Raw genomic sequence first — 24,346 nt, 5'->3', positions numbered from 1 at the left:
TCTTAAACAACTGACACACATCTCCGCTAATCAACTGAATGGACTGCTTTCAAGGATTATAGATGGATCAGTGTCCAAAAGGGCCATTTTATCTTTTATTCATCAGTGTTTGTTGACGCCCTCAATTAATCATTATGGGATGCCACATTGTCAAGACTGTCTAACAGGCTTTCAAGGGCCCCTCTGAACAGTCATTTAGCTCAGGAGACTTAATGGAGTTCTTAGTTATGGCTCATTTGAGTATCAGCTTTGTTTGCTGTTAGTCCTAAAACGCCTTTGAAGAATGCAGAAAAGTTTTTGCCACAAATGAGGTTTAACTCTGTGTTCAATCTCAACTGGTTCTTGTATCTTTGAAGCCTTGAAATAGTTGTGTTCTCATTTTCAAATCTGTTTTAGGGCTCTTGTTTGCCCATGTTTGGTATAGCCAGAAATGTATTCAACACTTGGAATAGATTCAAACAAAATAGACAGACACAAGGGGGGAAATTATATTATCACTTTTACCACAGGAAGAAAAAAGAGATCTAGGTAAGAGATTAAGAGACAAATGTGTGGAGCAGCTACTTCAGCAGCATTTTTTTTTCTGCTGCACAAATCAGATCACTGGGATTTATAACCTCCTTCGGTAACACTTTACTTGAAGGGGTGTGCATAAGACTGACATGACACCTTCATAATCATGACATGACACATGTCATGAATATGAAGGAGGTTTTATGCATGTTTACGACAACTGTCATTAAGTGTCATTCGCTCAGTTATGTCATTTGTAATGCAAATATGACATTATTTGATCTAACCCTAACCTAACCCTACCCCTACCCTTACCCCTAACCATAGCCCATTACAAAGACATCTCAAACAATGTCATCTTTGCATTAAAAATTACATAACTGAGAGAATGACACTTAATGACAGTTGTCATAAACATGCATAAAAACTTCATATTCATGACATGAGTCATGTCATGATTCTGTATGTGTCATGTCATGATTATGAAGGTGTCATGTCAGTCTTATGCACACCCCTTCAAGTAAAGTGTAATCCCTCCTTCCAATCCAGCTGCTCACAGTAATGAGTAGATGCATCTGATTGGCTTAGAGGGACAGAGGGTGTGGTTAACTGGAGGTTGTGCAGATCTCCAGCTACTTAGGGTATGTTTACATGACAACAATGTACTAAAAACGGAAAAGTTCTTCCTTTGTGTTTTTGAATACATACAGATGACAACATTGTCAGAGCGATCCCCATTCACACTGATCCATGAAAAGCACTAAAATGCTGTATTATGCATGCCAGGCCAGTAGTTGGCAATGTTAGCCTACTTTGTAAAGAAACACTACATGCACAAATTCACCGTTTTTTGTAGTTTACACAGAGAATATAAATTGCATTTTTTAAACCTGTTTTTAAAGGTTTGTTTTCAGGTCAATGAAGAGCCAAAACACATAAAAAAGTTTTCAGTTTTTTAGTTGAAAATGGTTTTGTGTAAACAGCTCCTTGAACGTTTACACTTTGCCAGAATGTAAGCTCTAAAGCTAAAAAAAATAAATGTGGCTAGCTCAGATTATATGATTTTGACTGTAGTTGATGAGAAATATTTAAGTTCATGTTAAAATCTCTAACTTTTGAATGGAGACTTTGTATTTTGAGATACAATATATTTTCTGAAACTTTTATGAGGCTTTGTCCACATCTGTACAGATATTTCTAAAAAATAATAAGTAAATAGTTTTCACTTCCCTTTAAAACTAAACATCTGTCCACACCAACAGCATTTTAGACGACAATGCGAAAAACACTCATAACCCAGTTTTTGCAACTTATTGCAATGTAAATTGTTATAAAATCAACCTAAACAATGACAGAACAGACTTTTTGAAGAATAGGCTTTTTGAAAAAAATCAGTTTTTAGTTATCTAAAATCCTGTTTACATGTGAATAAGATGCCAAAACTCTTAGTCTTATAGATGGGGACTGAGAGACACATGAGAGATTACTGGGGTGTTTTTTTGTTTTGTTTTTCAGGATAAACTTATGCTACGGCCTCTGTTTGCCATCTAGAAGAAACAGATTTTTAAAGAGTGATTTTTCTTTCCTATGGAGGAACTCTCATTACTCACTCTATATTACAGATTCTCAGCTAATACTGGAGTGTCAGAGACCCATCAGAGAGAGAGCCAGTGCACTGTTGCCCCAGAGACTCCCTCAGGCTTACAGATCATTTCTTCCTTGTTTTAGGAACGACTGACAATAACCTCCTGATTCCCATTAGCCCCATGTCTGGCAGCATTCCATCACTCTTGGACAATATCGATCTGGCCGTCTCTCGTCTGCCTCATCAATGCACACGTATGACTGAGGACGACCGTGGGCCGACGTGCTGCAGCATACGGACAAAATGCATTTCACCTCTGATTCCAGAGCACTTTGCTTTTCTGTCTGGTAGGTGGCCACTGAGGGGAATAGATCTGTTCGCTTCCATTATAACACTAGGAAATGCTAACCTGGTGGACAATCATGCCTGACCTTGAAACTGAGCTTGAGTATAAAAGTTTGTGATGTTCTTTAACCATGTAAACTTTCTGCAAGCAAAAAACATCACAAATTATCACGATCTGTGCTTGTTGAGGCAATCATAACTATTTTTCACTTTTCAAAACCTTTTGCTTTTGTGTTTAGTTAACGAAATAGGTAATCCTCAGGCCATTCAAGATGGCTAGTTGAATTTTCTTGGAACAGATTTGGATAAATGTAGCATGACATTACTCACTCACCAATGGATGCTCTGCAGTGAATGGGTGCCGTCAGAATGAGATACTTATGTAACCATGGTTCCCTGAGTAGGGAACGAGACACTGCGTCCTCTAGGTTTCTTGCCATGCTGCGGACGCAAGCTTCAGACGAAGAAGTGAATGATGTGTAGCTCCCGGCGCCGATTTATACTGGAGTCGCACCGGTAGTGACGTCATGGCTGTCGCCGGCCAACGAGTTGGTGTTTTTTCAATGTATGCTTCAGACACGGGTCACGACGAGGCGTTCCCCATAGCGACCCCTAGAGGACGCAGTGTCTCGTTCCCTACTCAGAGAACCATGGTTACATAAGTAACCTGAGACGTTTTTAGTTATCTAAAATCCTGTTTACATGTGAATAAGATGCCAAAACTCTTAGTCTTATAGATGGGGACTGAGAGACACATGAGAGATTACTGGGGTGTTTTTTTGTTTTGTTTTTCAGGATAAACTTATGCTACGGCCTCTGTTTGCCATCTAGAAGAAACAGATTTTTAAAGAGTGATTTTTCTTTCCTATGGAGGAACTCTCATTACTCACTCTATATTACAGATTCTCAGCTAATACTGGAGTGTCAGAGACCCATCAGAGAGAGAGCCAGTGCACTGTTGCCCCAGAGACTCCCTCAGGCTTACAGATCATTTCTTCCTTGTTTTAGGAACGACTGACAATAACCTCCTGATTCCCATTAGCCCCATGTCTGGCAGCATTCCATCACTCTTGGACAATATCGATCTGGCCGTCTCTCGTCTGCCTCATCAATGCACACGTATGACTGAGGACGACCGTGGGCCGACGTGCTGCAGCATACGGACAAAATGCATTTCACCTCTGATTCCAGAGCACTTTGCTTTTCTGTCTGGTAGGTGGCCACTGAGGGGAATAGATCTGTTCGCTTCCATTATAACACTAGGAAATGCTAACCTGGTGGACAATCATGCCTGACCTTGAAACTGAGCTTGAGTATAAAAGTTTGTGATGTTCTTTAACCATGTAAACTTTCTGCAAGCAAAAAACATCACAAATTATCACGATCTGTGCTTGTTGAGGCAATCATAACTATTTTTCACTTTTCAAAACCTTTTGCTTTTGTGTTTAGTTAACGAAATAGGTAATCCTCAGGCCATTCAAGATGGCTAGTTGAATTTTCTTGGAACAGATTTGGATAAATGTAGCATGACATTACTCACTCACCAATGGATGCTCTGCAGTGAATGGGTGCCGTCAGAATGAGAGTCCAAACAGCTGATAAAAACATCACAGTAATCCACTCCAGTTCATCACTGAACATCCTGTGAAGTGAAAAACTGCATGTTTGTAACAAACACTTCTAACCATAATATTCAGTCGTCTAACTATAATATTGCTTTCTCCATTGAAGTCATTTTGTCTGATTTAGGAGAGAAATATGCACAGATCAAGCACAGTTTACAAGTGAAAACAGTTCTAAATTAAAATGCTGGTGGATTTTGATGTGAGAGGACAACAGGGAAGGAACTTTTCCACTGAAGGAAGCATTATTATGGATTATAGGCTTGTATTTTGGCCAAAACCGATGGTTTAAAGTTAAAATGCCTTAATGATGAATTTGTTTCTTACAAACTTTTTTTTTTCCAAGACCTTCACAAGACATTAATTGGTGCACCAGAGTGGTGTGGATTACTTCAATGTGGATTACTGGGATGTTTTTATCAGCTGTTTGGACTCTCATTCTGACGGCACCCATTCACTGCAGAGGATCCATTGGTGAGCAAGTAATCACAAAACTTCTTCAAACCTGTTGTGATGAAGAAACTAATTTTACATCATGTGTCTCCTGTAGCTGGGCAGAAATGGGCTTTAAATAACGTGAAACGAGTCGTGTTATACAATAGCTTTCTTCTCTTGTGCGTTGTTTCTTCTCCATCTGCTAGTTTTCCCACCGAAGCTCTGAGGTGCCATGTCTGCTTTACCGTTTCTAAAATGACTAATTTTCAAGCACAGACTTTGAGGGTGAAACTCAGCATCTATGACACCTTTAGATTCAAGCTGCTGTTATATTGGATGTATTAGATGCGTATTGTTTCATTTCTGACAGCAAATTGCCAGAAAATGCTGACTGGGACCTTTTGAAACAATTTACCCATTTTTGCTAAGTGTATGGGCCTGTCCAATCATATAATGGCCCAAAGCAGATTGGCTCAGCAATAACTGCAGTGAAAAATGAACATTGACGGCAGCAAACAGAAAATACTGGTTGCCACAGCACCTTTATGGATTCTGGTGAAATACAGGAGACATGGTTATTTCAGCTCTGCACTGTAATGAAGCTATAAAATTGGAAATTAATATCTCCTGCATTTTTGTACAGCAGCTAAAACTGCAGAAGAGCTTTGGATTTCATATGTTTATTTATTTATCTGCTTACATATATTTATTTATCTATTAGCTGTAGTTAAATCAGTTCATGTATATGCAGATTTCAAAATATTGGTTTAATCATCTAATAGCAGTGCATTTACATGATGCATCTATAATATTAGTAAATTCTAATTCATTTCAAAATAATTACTGTGCATTTAAGCATACTGAAGTTGGGCAGCATCCTTTCTTTTTCTTCAAGTCCTGTCAGAAAGAAAAGAGCCTTGTTTCCTTTGACAGCATTACTATGTTAGGAGTTTTGATTAAAGTGCTCTAGTTTCTACTGTTCCTCAGAGACTTGCACAGATATATCAGCTTGGCCCCCTCCCCATAAAGACGAGACAGGAACTGAGTGGGTGAACGGAGAAAATGGGACATCAGTTGGAAATAAATAACGTTTCATTGCAATGCACTGCTGAAGTGGTCTGGTGGAAGACTTAATGGCTCATAATTAACATTCTCCATTCTGCCCCCTGACTCACGTCCTACAGTATTTTCAGTGTTTCATAACAAAAGGTCGAGATGGTGATTGTTATTCATCTTCGTCTGCTATGAAGTCTTGAGGACAGATACATAAGTGCACTTAGAAGTCTTTAAAGAGAGATGGCAAAAGCAGGTCACCGTTGTTTTATTTCGCCCACTCACTGATATTTCACTGTAGGTTACAGCTGATACATCATTCCAGCTTTGAAGTGTGGTGCGTCTGGTCAGTTGGATGTTTACCGAGCTGAATCGTTTGCAGTATACAGCTCAGAGGTGCTTTTCATTATATTATATATACACACATACACATTCATATATATATATATATATATATATATATATACTTTTACTAATATTTAAATTTGTTTGATGATCTGAAACATTAAAGTATGACAAACATGCAAAAAAATAAGAAATTAGGAAGGGGGCCAACACTTTTTCACACCACTGTGTGTATATATATATATATATATATATATAGTGCTGTTCAAAATTTGGGATCAGTGAGATTTTTTATGTTTTTTTTAAGGAAGTTTCTTATGCTCATCAAGGCTGAATCTATTTGATCAAAAATACAGAAAACAACTGTAATTTTGTGAAATATTATTGCAATTTAAAATTTAAATTTAAATTTTTATAATAGAATTTTTTTTTATTTTTGTACTTTAAAATAATGTATTCCTGTGATCAACGCTGAATTTTCAGCATCATTACTCCAGTCTTCAGTGTCACATGATCCTTCAGAAATCATTCTAATATGCTGATTTATTATCAATGTTAGAAACAGTTGTGCTGCTTAATATTTTTTGGGATCTGGGGTACAGTTTCTATTCAAAATATAATTTTTGTGTTACAATATAAACTACTATTGAAACATTTGGGGTCAGTACATTTTTTCCTTTTTTTTGTTTAAAGAAATGAATACTTTTATTCAGCAAGTAGTAAAGACTTATAATGTTAGAAATTAATTTTGTTTTGAATAAATGCTGTTCTTTTTAACTTTTTATTCATCAAAGAATCAAAAAAAGTATCACAGGTTCTAAAAATTATTAAGCAGCACAACAGTTTCAACACTGATATTAGCTCAGCATATTAGAATGATTTCTGAAGAATCATGTGACACTGAACACTGGAGTAATTGCTGATGAAAAGTCAGCGCTGCGTCACAGAAATAAATTATATTCAAGGTATATTAAAATAGGAATCCAATATTAGAAATTCCAATAATATTTCTGTATTTTTGATCAAATAAATACAGCCTTTATGAGCATAGGAGATTCCATTAAAACTTATTATGTATAGTAATATTGTTACAACTCAAAATAACTGTTGAAAGCAGTGCTGCTTGATATTTTTGTGGATACATTTTTTTTTTTTCAGGATTCTGCATTTATTTGAAATCTTTTGTAACATTTTAAATGTGTCCTTGCTGAGTAAATTTTTAACTGCTTGGAAAAAGTATCTCGCTCTCTCTATGCAAATGCATATACCTTAAAAAATTAATAATTTAGTTTATACCAGAGCTGTTAATCCATTAAAGGGGTCATATGATGCGATTTCAAGTTTTCCTTTCTCTTTGGAGTGTTACAAGCTCTTGGTGCATAAAGAAGATCTGTAAAGTTGCAAAGACTAAAGTCTCAAATCCAAAGAGATATGTGTGTGTGTGTGTGTGTGTGTGTGTGTGAGGGGAACAGGGTCACATCACAGGAGAGTGAACTGTCTGTCAGAAATCATAGCACATCAGCTGTCTTAACCGCGGCTTGTGTACTGCATCATCACTGTGTCTGTCACGCGACTCTGTTCCTCTTTCGGGCTTGAACTGATGGTAAAACTAATGACATTATTAATTATTAGTCTTGATATTTACTTTGAAAGCTGAAGCTCGCCATTATGGTAAGGGGCGTTACATTTCCGACGCGTGCTTATGTTGTTCGGCCAATCACAGTGCATTGGGTCAGCTGGCCAATCAGAGCAGACTGCGCTTGTCAAAGGAGGGGGCTTTGTTGAAAACTACGTGTTTGAGAGAGGCAGGGCATAGAGGACCTACAATGTTCACTATTTGAAAAATAATGTGTTTTTTGAACATTAAAGCATGTCAACATATTCTGTTACACCAAATACACAAAATAATGATCTTTAAAATAGCATCATATGACCCCTTTAAAGTTTGTTAAATGCAGGATATGCTGATTTAATCAAATGCATTACATTTTATTTGCAGTAAGCAGTAAATCATTGCATATACACCAGAAAAAAGTGGCTTTAAGTCCATATAATGATTTTTTTTTTAAATAATCCATTTCAGAATTGAGTTTGCCATCTGTCTGTCTGTAGATGCTGTTTACAGACGACATGTTCTTGTATTCCGTCTGTGGTATTTTTTGATATACTGTATGTTGGACTATATCTGCGGGCTCTCAACAACTGCCGTCAATTTAGCTGCTATTTCAAGCGTGAATTGTTTGAACAAACCATGTTCTTGAACTGGACTGGAGAGGAAAGTTTTTTGAAAGTTACAGTGTATTTATATAGTGCGACACTTTTATTTGAAAAGGTCAATTCTGTTTTTAATGATGACCCTTTTAAAGCATCACCTTACTGAAATATTCAAGGTAACATGATGACATTAAAATGTAATACTTTTATGTCATTGCAACTAGCTTGCAAGGACCACAAAAGGAGATGATTAGCAGAATGTCCCTGCTTCTCATCCACTTTCATTGTACAAAACAAAACTCAAACATTTAGCTAAGACGCTTATGTGTTCTATGAAAGATAGAAAGCTACATGGGTTTTGAAAGACGCCAGCAAGGAGAGTAATGCCACAGATTTGTTTTTAGGTCAAGTATTCCTTTAAACTTTAAACAAGTCTTTTGTATGCAGTTTCTTAAAGAGTATTTCTGTGCCTAATTCTTATTTCCTTTCGTTTTTTCCTTCCATTTTGGTTGAAGCTGCAGACAAGCTAAAAGGCTTGCTAGATATGCATCACAGTTGATGTACAGAGTGACTAAATGTGATTGTATTGAGTGATAGTTCCGGCTTCAGGATTGTGGACATTTCATTTCTCTTTTAGTTTTATCCTAGTCAGAGTTCTATTAAAGTCAGAAGGTTTTAATTCATGTCAGAGGATTTTCAGGTAAGCTGTTAAATGTCCCAGGACTGTGCAGTAGTGCTATTCATCTCAATTGAGCTTCTCTGCATGCTGAAGGTGAAAAATGGATGCCGTCACGTTCAAATGTGTGTTCCTAACACTAAGTGGCTGGGCACATCTGAATCTGTTAGAGCAATCATTGCATCATTCATTGGGAGCAAAGGCTTTGCTTTACTCAGCTTTGACTGATGGGACTCATTAGCCACTGCAGATTGTGAGTGTTACATTTACCTGCTATGAAATTTAGTAGGAAACCCTTCTCTCCTGCTCAAATATAGTTATATGTCCTTGTAAAACCACAGACTTTCAGTAATAGTTCACCCAAAAATAAAAAGTGACACCCTCAGGCCATTCAAAATGTATGGGTTTGTTTCTTCACGGGAACAGATCTGGAGAAATTACAGTAGCATTACATCACTTGCTCTGCAGTGAATGGGTGCCGTCAGATTAAGTCCAAACAGCTGATAAAAACATCACAATAATCCACAAGCAATCCACACAACTCCAGTCCATCAATTAATGTATTTTGAAATGAAAAGCTGCATGTTTGTAACAAAACAAATCCATCCATTTTGAGTGAATTATCTCTTAATATCCTTGAGATACACTTAAGTGCAAACAGAATATCTAGCGTAGCATTAGTTCTGGCAGTCACGTTAGTCGAGCTCGCATCAGCTGATCTCTATCAACCTATGGGAATACGACACCTATCTAAACATTCATATATAAGGTCCCTCAGTATTATCAGCAGTTTTCGCATTGCTCAATAGCTAATTCCCCTCCTCCATCCCCAGCTCCCCCTTTGTCAGTCAGGATTCAGCCTTCTGATTCTCCTTTGAATCAGACTAATTCTAAAATGTGTACATAACATTATTGAACTTTAACGATATCTGTGTTACATTTATGTTGGTTCTGTTTACCCTGGGGGGGTTATCGCTGCTCTCCCTGCTCTCATCCATGCTAGGCTGCATGGATGCGCAGGGAGTTCTTGCCCAGAACAGAACCATACTGCCAATCCAAACTGTATGCTAATTGTCAATCATCTTTGACGATAGTGGTCCTGACAGAAGTAATGTTTTTGGAGACTAAATTATAAAGTACTATACTATATCATTTATATTCATGTAATTTTATAATTCTATTGTCTTTGCAATATGGTTCAAGTGTGCTGCAAAATGTAGGCGACAAGCATTCATGTACTTTAAACTAATTTATATAACTTGCATTTCATATTTAAATATATTTGTAAATGCACATTTTATAAAGTTGCAATTTTGTGCATTTCAAATATATTACCTTTTATTTAACTAATGTAATATTGCATAAAACAGTTCAATTATAATCAAGTACTGAAAATGTAACATTAAAAAATAAGTGTACTTTTAGCATGACAAACAAATACCGGTAATTAAAACAATGTACTTTAATTTTAAATGTAATTATTTTAATTTGACATTATTAAAGTCACTTTGTAAAACACTTAAAGCACTTAACACTTAAGTGCACTTTAAGTACACTTAAGTGGCCTTTAATTTCATTAAAATTATATTAAAGGGAATTATATTTAAAAAACATACTTTTAAGATTTAAAGTACTTTAAAATTCAACACAATTAAGCACACTTCTTTTTTGCAGTGTATGAGGAGCTCTTATGTGGCATAGATGTGGGAGTTTCAAGCAATGCCAAAAGCAAAACAAACAAACAAAAAGCTATTTAGGCCACTCGTCTTGACCCATCCTCTCTTTGAGAGTGCATTTGAGAGCATGCACCATAAATCACAATAGCTCCACTAATGCCAGTGGGTTTTAAAGTTAACCTACTGTTTGCATTTCCTAGAAAGGCTATATTGTGTGTGTGTGTGTGTGTTGCAAAGTCCGGGTCAAATTCACCCTAGTGGCAATGCAAGTATTTGAAAGAGTGGAACAAAACGTAGTCCATGTGCCAGTATGCTCGAGTGAAGCCGAATGAAGCTGCATTCAAGGTCCTAAGTGTCTCCTAGAGCCACAGTCACGTTTCAAAAGTCAAATGTGGGATATTTCTGTTTGCAAACTATGTTGCAAAAAAAGTTAACTGTTAGCTTTGCCATTGATTTCTCAGTAAATGCCTGCATCACACAAACAACAGAGCATAAATTATGCTATAGCACGTTAAATGTAATGCATTTTAATTGCTTGCAATGCATTTTAATTTTTGCATGCATCCTCATTTTAGAATTGTGTCTAATTTTCAGAGCTCTGAATAAAACGCTGCATCAGTCAGGAATAGGCTGCTCATGACGTCACGCTGAGCTTGTGTCAAGAGTGTTTTGTCCTGTCCAGCAGAGCAGAGCGGACCAGCTCTCCCATCAGCCAGTGAGCAGCTGGCCAACCCATGGCAGAAAATACATTCTGTATGGAATTTTATACAACAGGAGATCCCAGATTAATTTATTCTAATGGATATGGATTAAACGCCCTCTTGTGGGTTGGAGTCATAAATCCTTATAGATAAATACAAAACCTATCTATCTATCTATCTATCTATCTATCTATCTATCTATCTATCTATCTATCTATCTATCTATCTATCTATCTATCTATCTATCTATCTATCTATCTGTCTGTCTATAATCTGACTATCTATCTATCTATCTATCTATCTGTCTGTCTGTCTGTCTGTCTGTGTATCTATCATCTGTCTGTCTGTCTGTCTGTCTATCATCTGTCTGTCTGTCTATCATCTGTCTGTCTATCTATCATCTGTCTATCCGTCTGTCTGTCTGTCTATCTGTCATCTGTCTATATGTATGTCTGTCTGTCTATCTATCATCTGTCTATATGTATGTCTGTCTGTCTGTCTGTCTATCTATCATCTGTCTGTCTGTCTATCTATCATCTGTCTGGTCATCTGTCTATATGTATGTCTGTCTGTCTATCTATCATCTGTCTATATGTATGTCTGTCTGTCTGTCTGTCTATCTATCATCTGTCTGTCTGTCTATCTATCATCTGTCTGTCTATCTATCATCCGTCTGTCTGTCTATCTATCATCTGTCTGTCTATCTGTCTATCATCTGTCTGTCTGTCTATCTATCATCTGTCTATCCATCTGTCTTTCTGTCTATCTATCATCTGTCTATATGTATGTCTGTCTGTCTGTCTGTCTGTCTATCTATCATCTGTCTGTCTATCTATCTATCATCTGTCTATCCATCTGTCTGTCTATCTATCATCTGTCTATATGTCTGTCTGTCTATCTATCATCTGTCTATATGTCTGTCTGTCTTATCCCTCTTTTTAATTATTTAAAACCTTAGAAGCTTATTTTGTGAATCATTTTCTTGATGTGTTTTGGGCTGTATTGATTTTGAACTACACTACAGTCATGAGGGCTACTTCATAAATTTAGTCTCAAACTAGACCAGTCAGGGAAAAACCGATAAGGCTGGTCTAATTTCAGACGCAGCTCAATGTTACATGTCATGTTTTGTCTATTTGACAACAAAGCCAGGTTCCCCAGAGAGCTGCAATCATGAGACTATTGTGGTCCGTGCTAAATCCTACAATGTGAAAATCTGCACAACAAAAATGTCAGTTTTCCCTTTGAGATGCTGCTTGTACGAGACTATGGCTGAATATGTCATGCGATAGGTCTTCAAAGTCCCCTCTGACGTGTTCAAGCTGTGGATCTCACAATAGAGATGTCTCTTTATGTAATCCGTAATGCTGGAGCCTCATATCCATCACTGGATGAAGAACACGCCCTTAAGCTGAAGGACATCTCCCTAGTTTTGTCATTTGAGAATTGTCAAAGTAGGGCGTGCAGTATTTGTGGTGTGCTGATATGGCCTCAGATGACCTATCGGGTGTAGTTTAATCTGTCCAGATTTCAGCCACTCCTTCCTGGAATCACGTTCACACCTGCTTAGAAGAATAACCTAAAAGCAGCCATTCAAGAGGTAAATATCAACACAAGAGGACAGACGATAGGGAACAGATTGAACATTAGACTCCAAAAACTAGATAGAGGAAAAAAATCACAATTGAGATTTCGGTTTCTTGTATATCTCAATTGTGTCTACTAGACAGCAGTGAGATTAAATTTAGAGTTTTGTTTAAATCCTCTGCTTCCCTTTTCTTTCCTGAGAAAAAAAAACAGTCATCTCGTATGTGTGTCTGAAGAGTTCTCAGCAACTTCTCAAACTGCTCAGATTTGACATTAAAAATCAGATATTTCAGTATGAATTTATTTAAAAAATTACTGTAAATGCGAATATTATTTATTTTACATGAAACTCTCGTTTAAGACTAAATCATGATCCACATCCTACTTAAAAAAAGTTCAAATCAGACATTGATGGTTTTAGTGCCCAAAACCCCTCTAAAACCACTCAAGACAAGCAAACCAGTTTAGGGTGGTTTAAAATATGTTTTATGCAGGACATACATTTAATATCTCAATACTTTTGCATTGTCAAACAATTGTCTTACGTATATATACACTAGCATTCAAAAGTTTTTTTATGTTAAAAAAAAAAAGTCTCTAATGCTTGCTACGGCTGCATTTATTTGCTCAAAAAATACAGTAAAAACAGCAATATTGTGAAATATTATTACAATTTAAAGTAACTGCTTTCTGCTTGAATATATTTTAAAATGTAATTTATTCCTGTGATGCAAAGCTGAATTTTCAGCATCATTATTGATGAAAACCGTTGTGCTGCTTAATATTTTTTTGGAAACCATGATACTTTTTTTCAGGATTCTTTGATGAATAAAAAGAAGAGCATTTATTAGAAATCATTTGTAAGATTATAAATGTGTTTACTGTCACTTTTGACCAACTGAATGCATCCTTGCTGAATAAAAGTATTCGTTTATGAATTCTTTTAAATATCTTACTATATATATATATATATATATATATTTATTTTGTGCTCCACAGATGAAAGACATAAAGGCAGTTTTAAACAGGTCGACAAAACACGATGGTGAGTAAATTGACAATTTCATTTTTGAGTAAACTATTCATTTCAAGTGTGTAACCAGTTTGGTTACAGTCCAAATGAAAGTCTGTTTGATTAAATTCATTTTAATGTTATGAATATTTCGTTCTCACATGTACCATTCCATATAAAAGCGTTCACAATTTGTTGTGTTGTTTTTAAAATATTCCTTCAGCTTTCTATTGTTAGTTTTCACTGACATTGCAGGGAAGCAGCAATATGGCACATTTAAGGAACAGTTTGCACAAACTACGGTGTTTAAAAAAAGGTCTACCAGCTGTTGAGGAACAAATGTGCTGTTTCAGAACAGCGTTGTACTCGTCTGGAAATCATCAAAAGTCCTAACTTTTCAAATAGAAGAAAGTAGCAACAGTATTCATGTTGGCATGTTTCGAGGCCGTTTCAAGTTCGATTAGGGGAGTGCTGGGGTAACACTGCAGTCTAATACTTGAGGCACCTTCCATAAAAGCCAAATATAGTTCCATCGATCCATTGACGAAACCTCGAGACGGACGTGTAGACGCCGGGGTACTGGGCATCAGCACAGCCATTGCCCCAGGAGACGATGCCATAGACACGGCCCTCACACACCAGCGGCCCTCCAGAATCACCCTGCAGAAAAGACAATCATATATTAATATGATTTTGGACAGGGAAGTCAGATGGTGTGTGAGAAGAGTGATTGTTGAAACTCACAACGACACCAGAACATGTGCTTTCACAATTACTTGGGTCTTAAAAATTGAGCATTACGTAGCAGATTGAAGGCGAGGGGTTGAAATATATAGATTTACAATGTCAGCCAAAATATATTTTTATTTTTTATTTTTATTTTTTATTTTTTGCACTGCCGTTCAAAAGATATGTAAGCTAAATTTAGTTTTTTTCATTGCTCAAAAGTGAGAGTGTAAAGATATTTATAATGTCGCAAAAGATTTCGGTTTCAAATAAGTACTGTTCTTTTGAACTTCCTGCTAAAGAAGCAGCAGTACAACTATTTTCAACATTGATAATAATCAGAAATGTTTCTTGAGCAGGAAATCAGCATATTTATTAGAACGATTTCTGGCGGATCACGTGACACTGAAGACTGGAGTAATGATGCTGAAAATTCAGCTTTGATCACAGGAATAAATTATATTTTAAAATATATTTAAATAGAAAACCGCTCTTTTAAATTGTAAAATTATTCCACAATTTTACTGTTTTTATTGTATTTTTTATCAAAACAAATGCAGCCTTGGTGAGCATAAGAGCCAACGTTAAAAATCATACAGACCCCAAGCTTTTGAACAGTAGTGCATTTTTATTCATTCATTTTGTCTTTAATTAATACCAGATATTTCTAACCTGACTGAATAAGATTTATCACACACATTTATTTATTTTATATTTCACAAGATAAGTACAGTGCTAGTTAATTAACGAGTTGAGCTCCACTTAGGTTTGAAAATGTTTATATAACTGGATAGTTTTCTTTATTTTATTTTATTTTTTAATTAATTTGCATCTGATAACTAAAGTAAATAGCCACACATTTCTAAGTTTAATTAGACCCAGTCAGCAGTGCAACCAATTAAATGTATAAGTTGTTGGCAAAAACAGTGAAATCCAAATAATGACTGAATATAAGACGACCATGTTCCTGACAACAAAGTCCAGTAAATCACTAAAATTGTGCTAATAGTTACCAGTAGTTTATTCCAAGAAGTTTTTTATTCCAAAATACCACTTATTCATAAATAGAAGATTTCCAGCAGCATCAGAAAAAGTCCAGTCCATTGTCCTGTGCCGGTCACATTAAGGTAAGTGCCTGTGCAGCATTAATCGATTGTCTCACCTTACATGCGTCTTTTCCTCCTTCGCTGTATCCTGCACAGATCATATTCTCAGTGATGTTTCCATTAAAAGAGTCCGTGGCGTTACACACTGTGCTGGACACGATGGGCAACTTGACCGTGCGCAGGGTTGCAGGGATTCCTCCCGTTGGAGTGGTGAAGCCCCAGCCGGACACCATGCACACGCGACCCACGGCCACCATAGCGTCCTGCCGAGGCAGCGGCGCCAGAGACACATAGCTGTTCACATAGATGGGAGACTGCAGCTAAACGGGTGAGAGAAAGGGAAAAATTAATGGTGCACATAAAGCATACAATAAAATTTGGCAAAATGACATTTTGATTGGAAATTATGCACAACAAGTGATATTTGCCTTGATTTTACTTTTATTTTATTTTATTCACGTCATGTTTTATAATTTTACTGAGGACAAAATTATTATGGTGGAAATGGAAGTGTGGGACAGTTGTAATTTGTGTAAAAGTTCACACAAAAACATTGATTTATTATTATACATTTTCAAAACGTGTATTTTTCAATCCAATTTTTGTTTAGCTTAGCATGGTTTCTGATGTAGTAAGTAGATTTGTTTCCCCATATTTTAAGATTAAAAGGGTCTATTATATTATGTTTTTACATATATACTAAAATTGAAACATCTATGCTATACTGTTATACTAAAACTGTTATGCTTTACAAAAACACATTTGTTAACAATTGACTAATATGAGCTAATAATGAGCAATAGATTTATTATACTATTTATTAATCTTTGTTAATGTTTTAGTTCATCAAAATACAACTGTTTGTTCATGCTACAGCTCATGTCCAAGAAATATTATTAACAGATAAAACTTTAGATTTTCATAATTGTAGTATAGTATTAGTCAATTAACGTGAACTTCAGTAATGCTTCAGAAGTATTTTTCTATGGTTAGTTCATGTTCACTAATGTAGGTAACTAATTTTAACAAATGAATCCTTTTTGTGAAATGTTATCAAATTATATAGCATAGTAAATTTTATATAAAAGTATAGAATTTTAAGTTTACAATTAAAACTTTAAAGGTGTAAAACATTCATGCAGTATTGTTGCAGCACTGATTACTGAGAGACACATCCATCACTTGATGTAATATGACTTGATGCCGGAGCGTTGAGTTCATTTTATATGCATGAAAGGAATCAATGATTCACAGCTACTGACGGTTCGGTGTAACACAGGAGCATTGATTCCACTGTCTCACCTTAATGAGCATGATGTCTGCGTTATTGGTGGCTTTGTTGTACTGCGGGTGAGGTATTAAAACATGAGGCCTGCGGAACTGCTCCGTCCCCTCATATAATCCCACAGAAAAATCTCCAGCCACGATCCTCATGTTTGCCGCCCTAAAGACACAAGACTGATTTTTAACTCGAGTTCAAAAACTCAACTTTTTTTTATTGTATTTTACTGTACTTCTGCTTTAAAATACACTGTAATATACCGTCACATTTATGGTTTTTGGAAATAAAAGCCATGAATTATCATACATTATCAAAATTGTACATTTCCAGAAATCACATATGATTATTTTTACTTTTCCTTATTTTTGTTATCAGTAATGTACTTTAGTGTGTTTTGTGCTACGCTTTCTGATATTTATTTCTGTAGTTGAACTCTATTCTGTTCTTTTTTCCACCTGTATTATCCAGATTTTGATAACTCAAGTAGCTCGGTATATTAACATTATATCAATTAAAATATACAGTTATGAGTTATAAAATGCAGCCTTTAAGTGCCAATATGTCATCCCATAATGCCTGAACCATATTTTTACTGTGAATCGCTGGCAACCCTGTCTGCCCGTTTTTTAATACTTAAAAAATGCTTGCTGGTTTAAGCTGGTCAAACTGGTGTTCAGATGGTTTTTGATGATTGATCAGCTGGTCTCCTAGCCTGAGTAACTAAAAACAGCCTGACTAGTCTAAACCAGTCTCTTAAACCAGCTATGATCAGACTGGAAGACCAGCTGTAAAACAATAATATATTATGTAAAAATGTGTGTGTGTGTATATGTGTACATATTTGTTAATACACACACACACACACACACATATTGTTACGTAAACTATTTTTATTATTATTATTTGTGTAGTTTGTGTAGTATTACTTTTGTGAAGTATTTTAAATGATGGAGTACGGCGCCGGGACGTATCCACCCACGATACGGCCCTGTATCACATCCTGACCTGAGAAACAAACCAGCAGACACGTGAATTCACTGACAGCATCTTCAGTCTCTAGATGTTCCTTTCACATGCGCGCACGTGGAGGCCGCTCTGACTCCAAACCTTTGTCTCGGAAGGAGAGAGTGTAACTTAAGGTTGCTAAATTTGTTTTACAGTCAATACCGAACAATGCGACATAAACAATATGGGATTTTCCCCCCATCTAAATCTGTCCGCACAAGACTATCATTTCCTAACATGTGCGTCACGAACAGATGATTCGCGTTTGATTTGACTGGAGACTGGAAAGTCATCTCTGCTCTATATGTTGCCCTTGGGCATATTGATCGACATTTAACAATTAGGCAGCTGTATATATAGGTTACAATATTAGCAGGCCTTCATTCTGCCCGTGTGAAACACGTGCATGCTGGATTTGAATCTATTCTGCAACCTTGATTGAATGACCTTAGACCTCATGAGGATTGGCAGCAGTGTGACCTTTATCAGATTGCTTTATGAAGCTCTCAACGTGAGGAAATCCTAAACGTTAAAGGGCACAAAGCGTTGAATTCCCCGTACATGAAGAGGTTATGTACTTCTATTGTTTGCTGTTTATGTCGTGAAGTAGCGAAAAACAGTAAACAATGCTGAACGTCAGTGTTTATGGATTTAAATTACAGCGTTTGGGGATTTAAACGACTTTGTTGTGATTGTTTATTATTCAGCGCGATTTGACGTTAGATTCCAGCATCTGATGGATTGATTAAGATTTTGTTTGCACATTCTAAGATTTATAATTGCTTTGCAGGGCTATTTTTCGTGTTGGTAATGAAAAACGATTTGTTCGGGCTTCTTTGGATTTCGTTCAGTGAGCAGGCTGTCAGGATGAAGGGCACATCCATCAATGAAAATAAACTTTTAGTTAGTCCTCATGTCATTTCTGCACTAAATAAATCCCAACACGGACAAAACTTCAGCCAGACATCTAAAATAGCTTAAAAATGAACTACCCAGTATTAAAAGTCAGATCCCAAAATGTCTTCTATAGCAATCTTTATTTATTTATTTTAACTTAGGAAACTTGCCATTATTATTTTACAGCGTCGTTTTAAACATCAGTGTGTTGATCGCTGTCAAACGATTAATCGTATCCAAAATAAAAGTTTTTCTTTACAAAATATGTGTGTGTGTACAGTGTATATTTATTATGTATATATAAATACACACACATGCATGTATATATTTAAGAAAAATATGTTAGATTTCTATATTAAATATACTTATATTTAATATAAATTATACAAATATAAATATATGCATGTAAATATTTTCAAAATATATTCTGTATGTTTGTGTATTTATATATACATGATAAATATACACAGTACACACACATATATTATGTAAAGAGAACTTTTTTCGAATGCGATTAATCACGATTAATCATTTGACAGCACTAAAAAAGTTTGTATTGGGTGACTTTGGGTCTTTTTCTCCGGAGAAGCATTAGCTAACTCATATTGGGATCTTTGACTTAATATTGCAGAGTTTGTTATTTTGACAAATTGTAGCACATTTCTTTTCAAAGTCGTGAGGAGACTTCAGTAAAATCTAAAATTGATAGCTTTTTTATTAAATATGTGTAAAATATATATATTATGTTATAGAAAGATGATAATTTGTCAAATCTCTTTTCTTTTTCTCTTGAGATTTTAAAACATTTTTTATTTTATTTATTTTATTTTTGTATTACATTTTTTTATTGCTGTAGGTTGACAGATTGAATCTATAACACTGCAATGTGCCATCAATTTATTTCGTGTTTTTTTTTAAATGATGTTATTATTATTAATATTATTTTAATTATAAAACACATTGTAAAATCAAAAAACAGACGTTGTAAAATTATTATAATTATGTCATGTTATTATTCACATGAAAATTCATAGCAAGTCACCCAGACCTTTTTTTTTTTACAGGATTAAGTGTGTTTTTGCAGTAAAAACTTCATTACAGATCATTGCTTTGCTCAAGGTACAGTATACGACTGCTCCACAAGCCACAACACTCAATGCCGCTATACTGTGTTAATGCACTGAAAGGATTTTGTAGGACTGAAGTATAAATCTGTACTTACAGCTCACCACGAGGAGCTCCAGGAGAACACAGAGCAGAAGCAGCGGCAGGTTCATACTGATGGAGACGCAGACACAGAGACAGACACATCCAGAGGTGCAGACCAGACTGAGAGGAGCTTTGCTTCAGGTACTCTGATTCCTCACCTGAGGAAGGATCACTTCTGCATTCTCGGGTTTCCTAGTTCCTATTTCCGTCTCCATGGTCACAATGTCGTCTGAGAGCGGGAACAATATATAATTGAAGCTTTCTTAACCGAACCTGTGAACTTTTGTTTTGGGTTTGATTTAGGATCAGTACAAATGCATACGTCACATGCTGTTTGCGTCATATCGCAGATTCAATTCTGCAGTTAAAGAATCAGTCAGATTTACTGTAGCTTTTATTATTCTGTTTTATATAAGGCTTTTTGGTTTATATTACTAATGCTTTTAGTGGCCCCATAAAGTATCTAGAGACTTAATTCAATTTACACTGTCATTTCTTTAAAAATGTCCAAAAAATAAAAGTGTAATTTGAAATCAAATGATCCTTTTGGTCATTTTTCGGAGCAATATTACCAGTTATATATACATATAACATTTTTTTAATATACAATTTTCAGTCCCTTTTAACTGAACGTTATTAGAAATAATTTGCACAATTTCAACAAAACGTAATCTACAACTCGAAACGAACAGAATAGAAAGAGATTTAAAATAAATAAAATAAAAAAATAACCAGTCAAAAGTAATTGCATAAAATGGCTAAACTGGATCATTTGATTTCAGATGACATTTTTATCATTTTGAGCACCTTTTAACAGAAAACTACCAGAATTTTTCACAATTTAAAACCCCTAACCTACAACCCGGAATGAAATAATAAAAATAATTTTAAAAAATTAAATAATAAAACAAAACAAAATAAGTTAAAAGCAGTGTTATTTTAGTATCTTTGGGTTTTGTTAATATTTTGAATTATATTTCATTTTTATAGTTTCTGCTTTCATGTTAATTTTACTTAAAGTTTTAGTAATTTTGCTGTGTTTTTGTGAATCTTTTATTTTTTATTTTTGTTGTTTTAAATATGTGTCAGTGTAGTTTTTATTCCTTTTCTTTTCAGTTTTATTTTTTATTTTTTTAGTACATCAAGTTGAAATGAAAATGAGAAATGTTGCCTCGGAAGCTAGCTAAAATAAAATAAGTTTACGTTTTTATATCTTATTCAAGTTAACATTTGTTTTATTTTGATTTTTTATTTAATTTAAAATGTTTATATATACTGTGTATATATACTGTGTGTGTATATATATATATATATATTAGTTATTGTGTATATTAAAACACATTTAGTTTATTAGTACTATTACAGAAATCTGACCTGTTTTATTGATTTTGACTGACAAGATATACATCACGTTATGTTTATTTATTAAAACTGTGTAATCCAAATGAATGGGAGTTTTATATGCAATTCCAATACATAAATCTTGAATGTAAGTATTTGTTTGAGTGTTGCTGTAGAAAGACTGAAGACCAACCTAAAGTCATTTTTTGGTTATTTTTTGTTGTTTTCTAAATAAAATCATCCTTCATAAGGTAAAGAACATTCTATGAAAATGTAACCTCGGTATCTTTAATATTGACTGAGTAAGACAATGTTAAAGATTAAAATCATAGTAAAATTAATGGTTGAGATCAAACTTTGATGCTTGTTATCTCATAATTACATTTTGAGACTTTAGACTATATATATATATATATACACACACACACACACACACACAAACATTTTACTTACTATATTTACATAATAATAATAGTTTTCAACTATATATATTTTCGAATACAATAAAACATTACAAAAAATTCTGGGTGCCAGTGAATGCTTTTGAACCGCTTTAACCAATGGACCAACAGAAAAAAAATCCCCATTAGATCCGGCTGCTGGGAATTGTGGGATTGCCCCAGATCTGGAGCACGGATCATTAAAAATGAAGATGCGGATGAAATGGCGTGATCTCTGTGACCAGTGTTAGCTATCAGTGCTGACCTCTCTATCTACCGGTACGTCTCATTTATTGTGTCTCTTTCTCATGGCTGCTTCCCCCGGGTGCTGACCGCTGCTGTTTTTATGCCTTATCTGTTGTTCTGCTCTCTTGATTCTACCACAACAGAGCGATTAGCCCTCTTCATCACCCTCCTCATCATCGTGACATGATGTCTCTGGCTTCTGTGTTAGATCCGCTGCTCCGAGCCCTGCAGGGTCCTGTCATGTTTAATGGAGAGTTTGGGGACTGTTCTGTTGTCAGTGGACTATTAATCATGGCTTTGGCATTCATTAATAACTGACCTCTTAAATTGGATCTTTCATCCATACAGTTGTCATGGTAATTAGGGGGACAGTGATGTCACAGCACTGCTGAGATTCCACATTGTGGGAGCGTTGGCAAGAATCCACTAAACGATTCAATCTTTTATTTTATAGAATCTGTAGTTTTATAGTCTTTTATAGCAGTTTGAGAGCGATACCTTTAGATGTCAAAATAAATCAGATGTTCTGTTTTTCATTTTGTTTTATTTGATTATTTTCACCATTTTAAAATTCGACATAATATGGAATGATTTTAAATGACATTCACTGGAGATAACAAACCACTAAAGCTGATGAGCTGTTTTTGTTTTGTGTTGTGTTTTGTTTTGTTTGACATTCGTTAGAGTCATCTGAATAAATTAACAAACAACTAAAGCTGATTACAGGTTCCAATTTTATTTTATTTGCAAAATGACTTCTAATTCTACATAATTATGTGGAATACATTTAAATTACATTCAGTGGACGTAACAAACAACTAATGATGAACTATTATATTATTTTATTATTTTTTATTTTTTTCACTGCAGACCATTTTAAAGTTCAACAATTATGTGTAATAACTTTATACGACATTCACTAGAGTTAACAAACAATTAAACTGATGACCTATTGCATTTATTTTATTCTACTTTTTTAAAAATACGAGCATAATTTAATTGAAGTAGTTGAATTAACATTCATTTAATTATTAATTTTTGCTCTTTATTAAAAAATCGCAAGAGAATATAAAACCATAGCTTTTGTGTTAAATGAGAAAAAAACGTTACACAATGAAACAACTGACCATATTTGCTGTAAAAACACTGCATAAATAAGTAATTCTACTATAAGCAAAGTTTTCATACTGATGTATCAAATTAACCAAATCAGACAGTATTGAGACACTCCCCAGACAACCTGATTTTATCTTCATATTCAGTAAAGCTCCTATAATGTCAGACTTTTCCCACGAGTGATTCTAAAGCTGTTCTGTAAGCTGCCAACCTTTGTTTTTGAGAAAACTCCCACAGTCTGAGTGGGTGTGAGATGGAGGATGAAGGAATGAAGACAATAATATGGTGTGAAGTGGGATGTGTTTGCGGGGAAAACCATGTTGTCAGATTAAACAAAGAAACTAAAGGTAAATAAATCTAATTCTTTTGTTGCATATATAAATATAAATATATATCTGGGAAATAATGTGTTCATTATGTGCTCATCCAACAGAAAATAAAGCACTGATTAAAATGTACGAAAGGAACCGAGTCATTATATTCGAGTTACAAATGTCGCAAAAGCTTAAATCTGATAACCATATTTATCGTCTATCATAAATAGCATCCACAGAGGAAAAGATATTAGTCTGTTTCTAACAGTATTTTATTAAACTGAAAGCAAATACTTTAAATCATCTAGGCGTTACCTAATAAACTCGTTATTTCATCCATAAGCACATTGCTTATTAAAATGCAAACATTTACTTGAACTATACTGCAAAAAATGGATTATCTTACTTAGTATTTTTGTCTTGTTTCTAGTCAAAATATCTTAAAATTCTTAAATCAAGAGTATTTTACTTACCCCACTGGCAGATAATTTTACCTGTTTTAAGCAAAATGCACTTAATTTAGTTTTTTCCCCTGGGAACAAGACTAAATATCTTAAGTAATTTGGCTTATCTAGTCAAAGTATCTTGATTTAAGAATTTTTTGATATTTTGACTAGAAACAAGACAAAAATACTAAGTAAGATAAGCCAGTGTAAATAGATCCTAATCGACTTTACCTTGCTTTAATGTCATACTTTATACAGTATATTGTTCTGATCTGGTTAGAATTCACTTATAAAGAGTCTAACTCATTAGTAATGTCAGATTCTGGTTTTGAAAAGCCCTTTTTGTATCAGGATAGCATACAATCAATCGTGTGTAATTTCCAAGAAAATGATGGGGGGGGGGGGGATCTTAAACTTTTTGTTAAAAAAATTTTTGATCATGTACCCCAAGCTT

At 34.9% G+C, this 24,346-nt stretch overlaps 2 protein-coding genes across 2 annotated transcripts in view; one reads left to right on the top strand and one right to left on the bottom strand.

Annotated features, from left to right (window-relative positions):
* Window positions 1-13,828: 13,828 nt before the first annotated feature.
* On the bottom strand, window positions 13,829-20,088 carry LOC107563126 (trypsin-3-like). The gene is made up of 6 exons (XM_016247917.1): window positions 20,003-20,088; window positions 17,822-17,883; window positions 17,111-17,127; window positions 16,899-17,040; window positions 15,653-15,916; window positions 13,829-14,424 (listed from the first exon to the last, which is right to left on the bottom strand). The coding sequence occupies exons 1-6, from the start codon at window positions 20,055-20,057 to the stop codon at window positions 14,254-14,256; spliced, it is 711 nt and encodes a 236-aa protein (XP_016103403.1). The 5' UTR covers window positions 20,058-20,088; the 3' UTR covers window positions 13,829-14,253.
* Window positions 20,089-22,040: 1,952 nt separating this feature from the next.
* Window positions 22,041-24,346, top strand: part of LOC107563142 (trypsin-3-like) — a 9,992-nt gene continuing 7,686 nt past the window's right edge. The window contains exon 1 of the mRNA XM_016247934.1: window positions 22,041-22,049. The gene's annotated coding sequence lies outside the window, so the exon portion shown is untranslated. The remainder of the gene's footprint in view (window positions 22,050-24,346) is intronic.

The sequence above is a fragment of the Sinocyclocheilus grahami genome, unplaced genomic scaffold (genome assembly GCF_001515645.1).
Source record: "Sinocyclocheilus grahami isolate Dianchi unplaced genomic scaffold, SAMN03320097.WGS_v1.1 scaffold858.1, whole genome shotgun sequence".
Classification (NCBI taxonomy): domain Eukaryota; kingdom Metazoa; phylum Chordata; class Actinopteri; order Cypriniformes; family Cyprinidae; genus Sinocyclocheilus; species Sinocyclocheilus grahami.
The sequence above is the reverse complement of the archived record's forward strand: the minus strand, read 5'-3'. Positions and strand labels throughout refer to the sequence as shown.

Coding starts and splice junctions, on each gene's coding strand:
- LOC107563126 (XM_016247917.1), bottom strand. CDS start 20,057: ATGAACCTGCCGCTGCTTCTGCTCTGTGTTCTCCTGGAGCTCCTCGTG. Junction 17,884..20,002: donor GGAGCTCCTCGTGGTGAGCT/GTAAGTACAGAT, acceptor TTTGTTTCTCAG/GTCAGGATGTGATACAGGGC. Junction 15,917..16,898: donor CAGACATCATGCTCATTAAG/GTGAGACAGTGG, acceptor TCACCCGTTTAG/CTGCAGTCTCCCATCTATGT.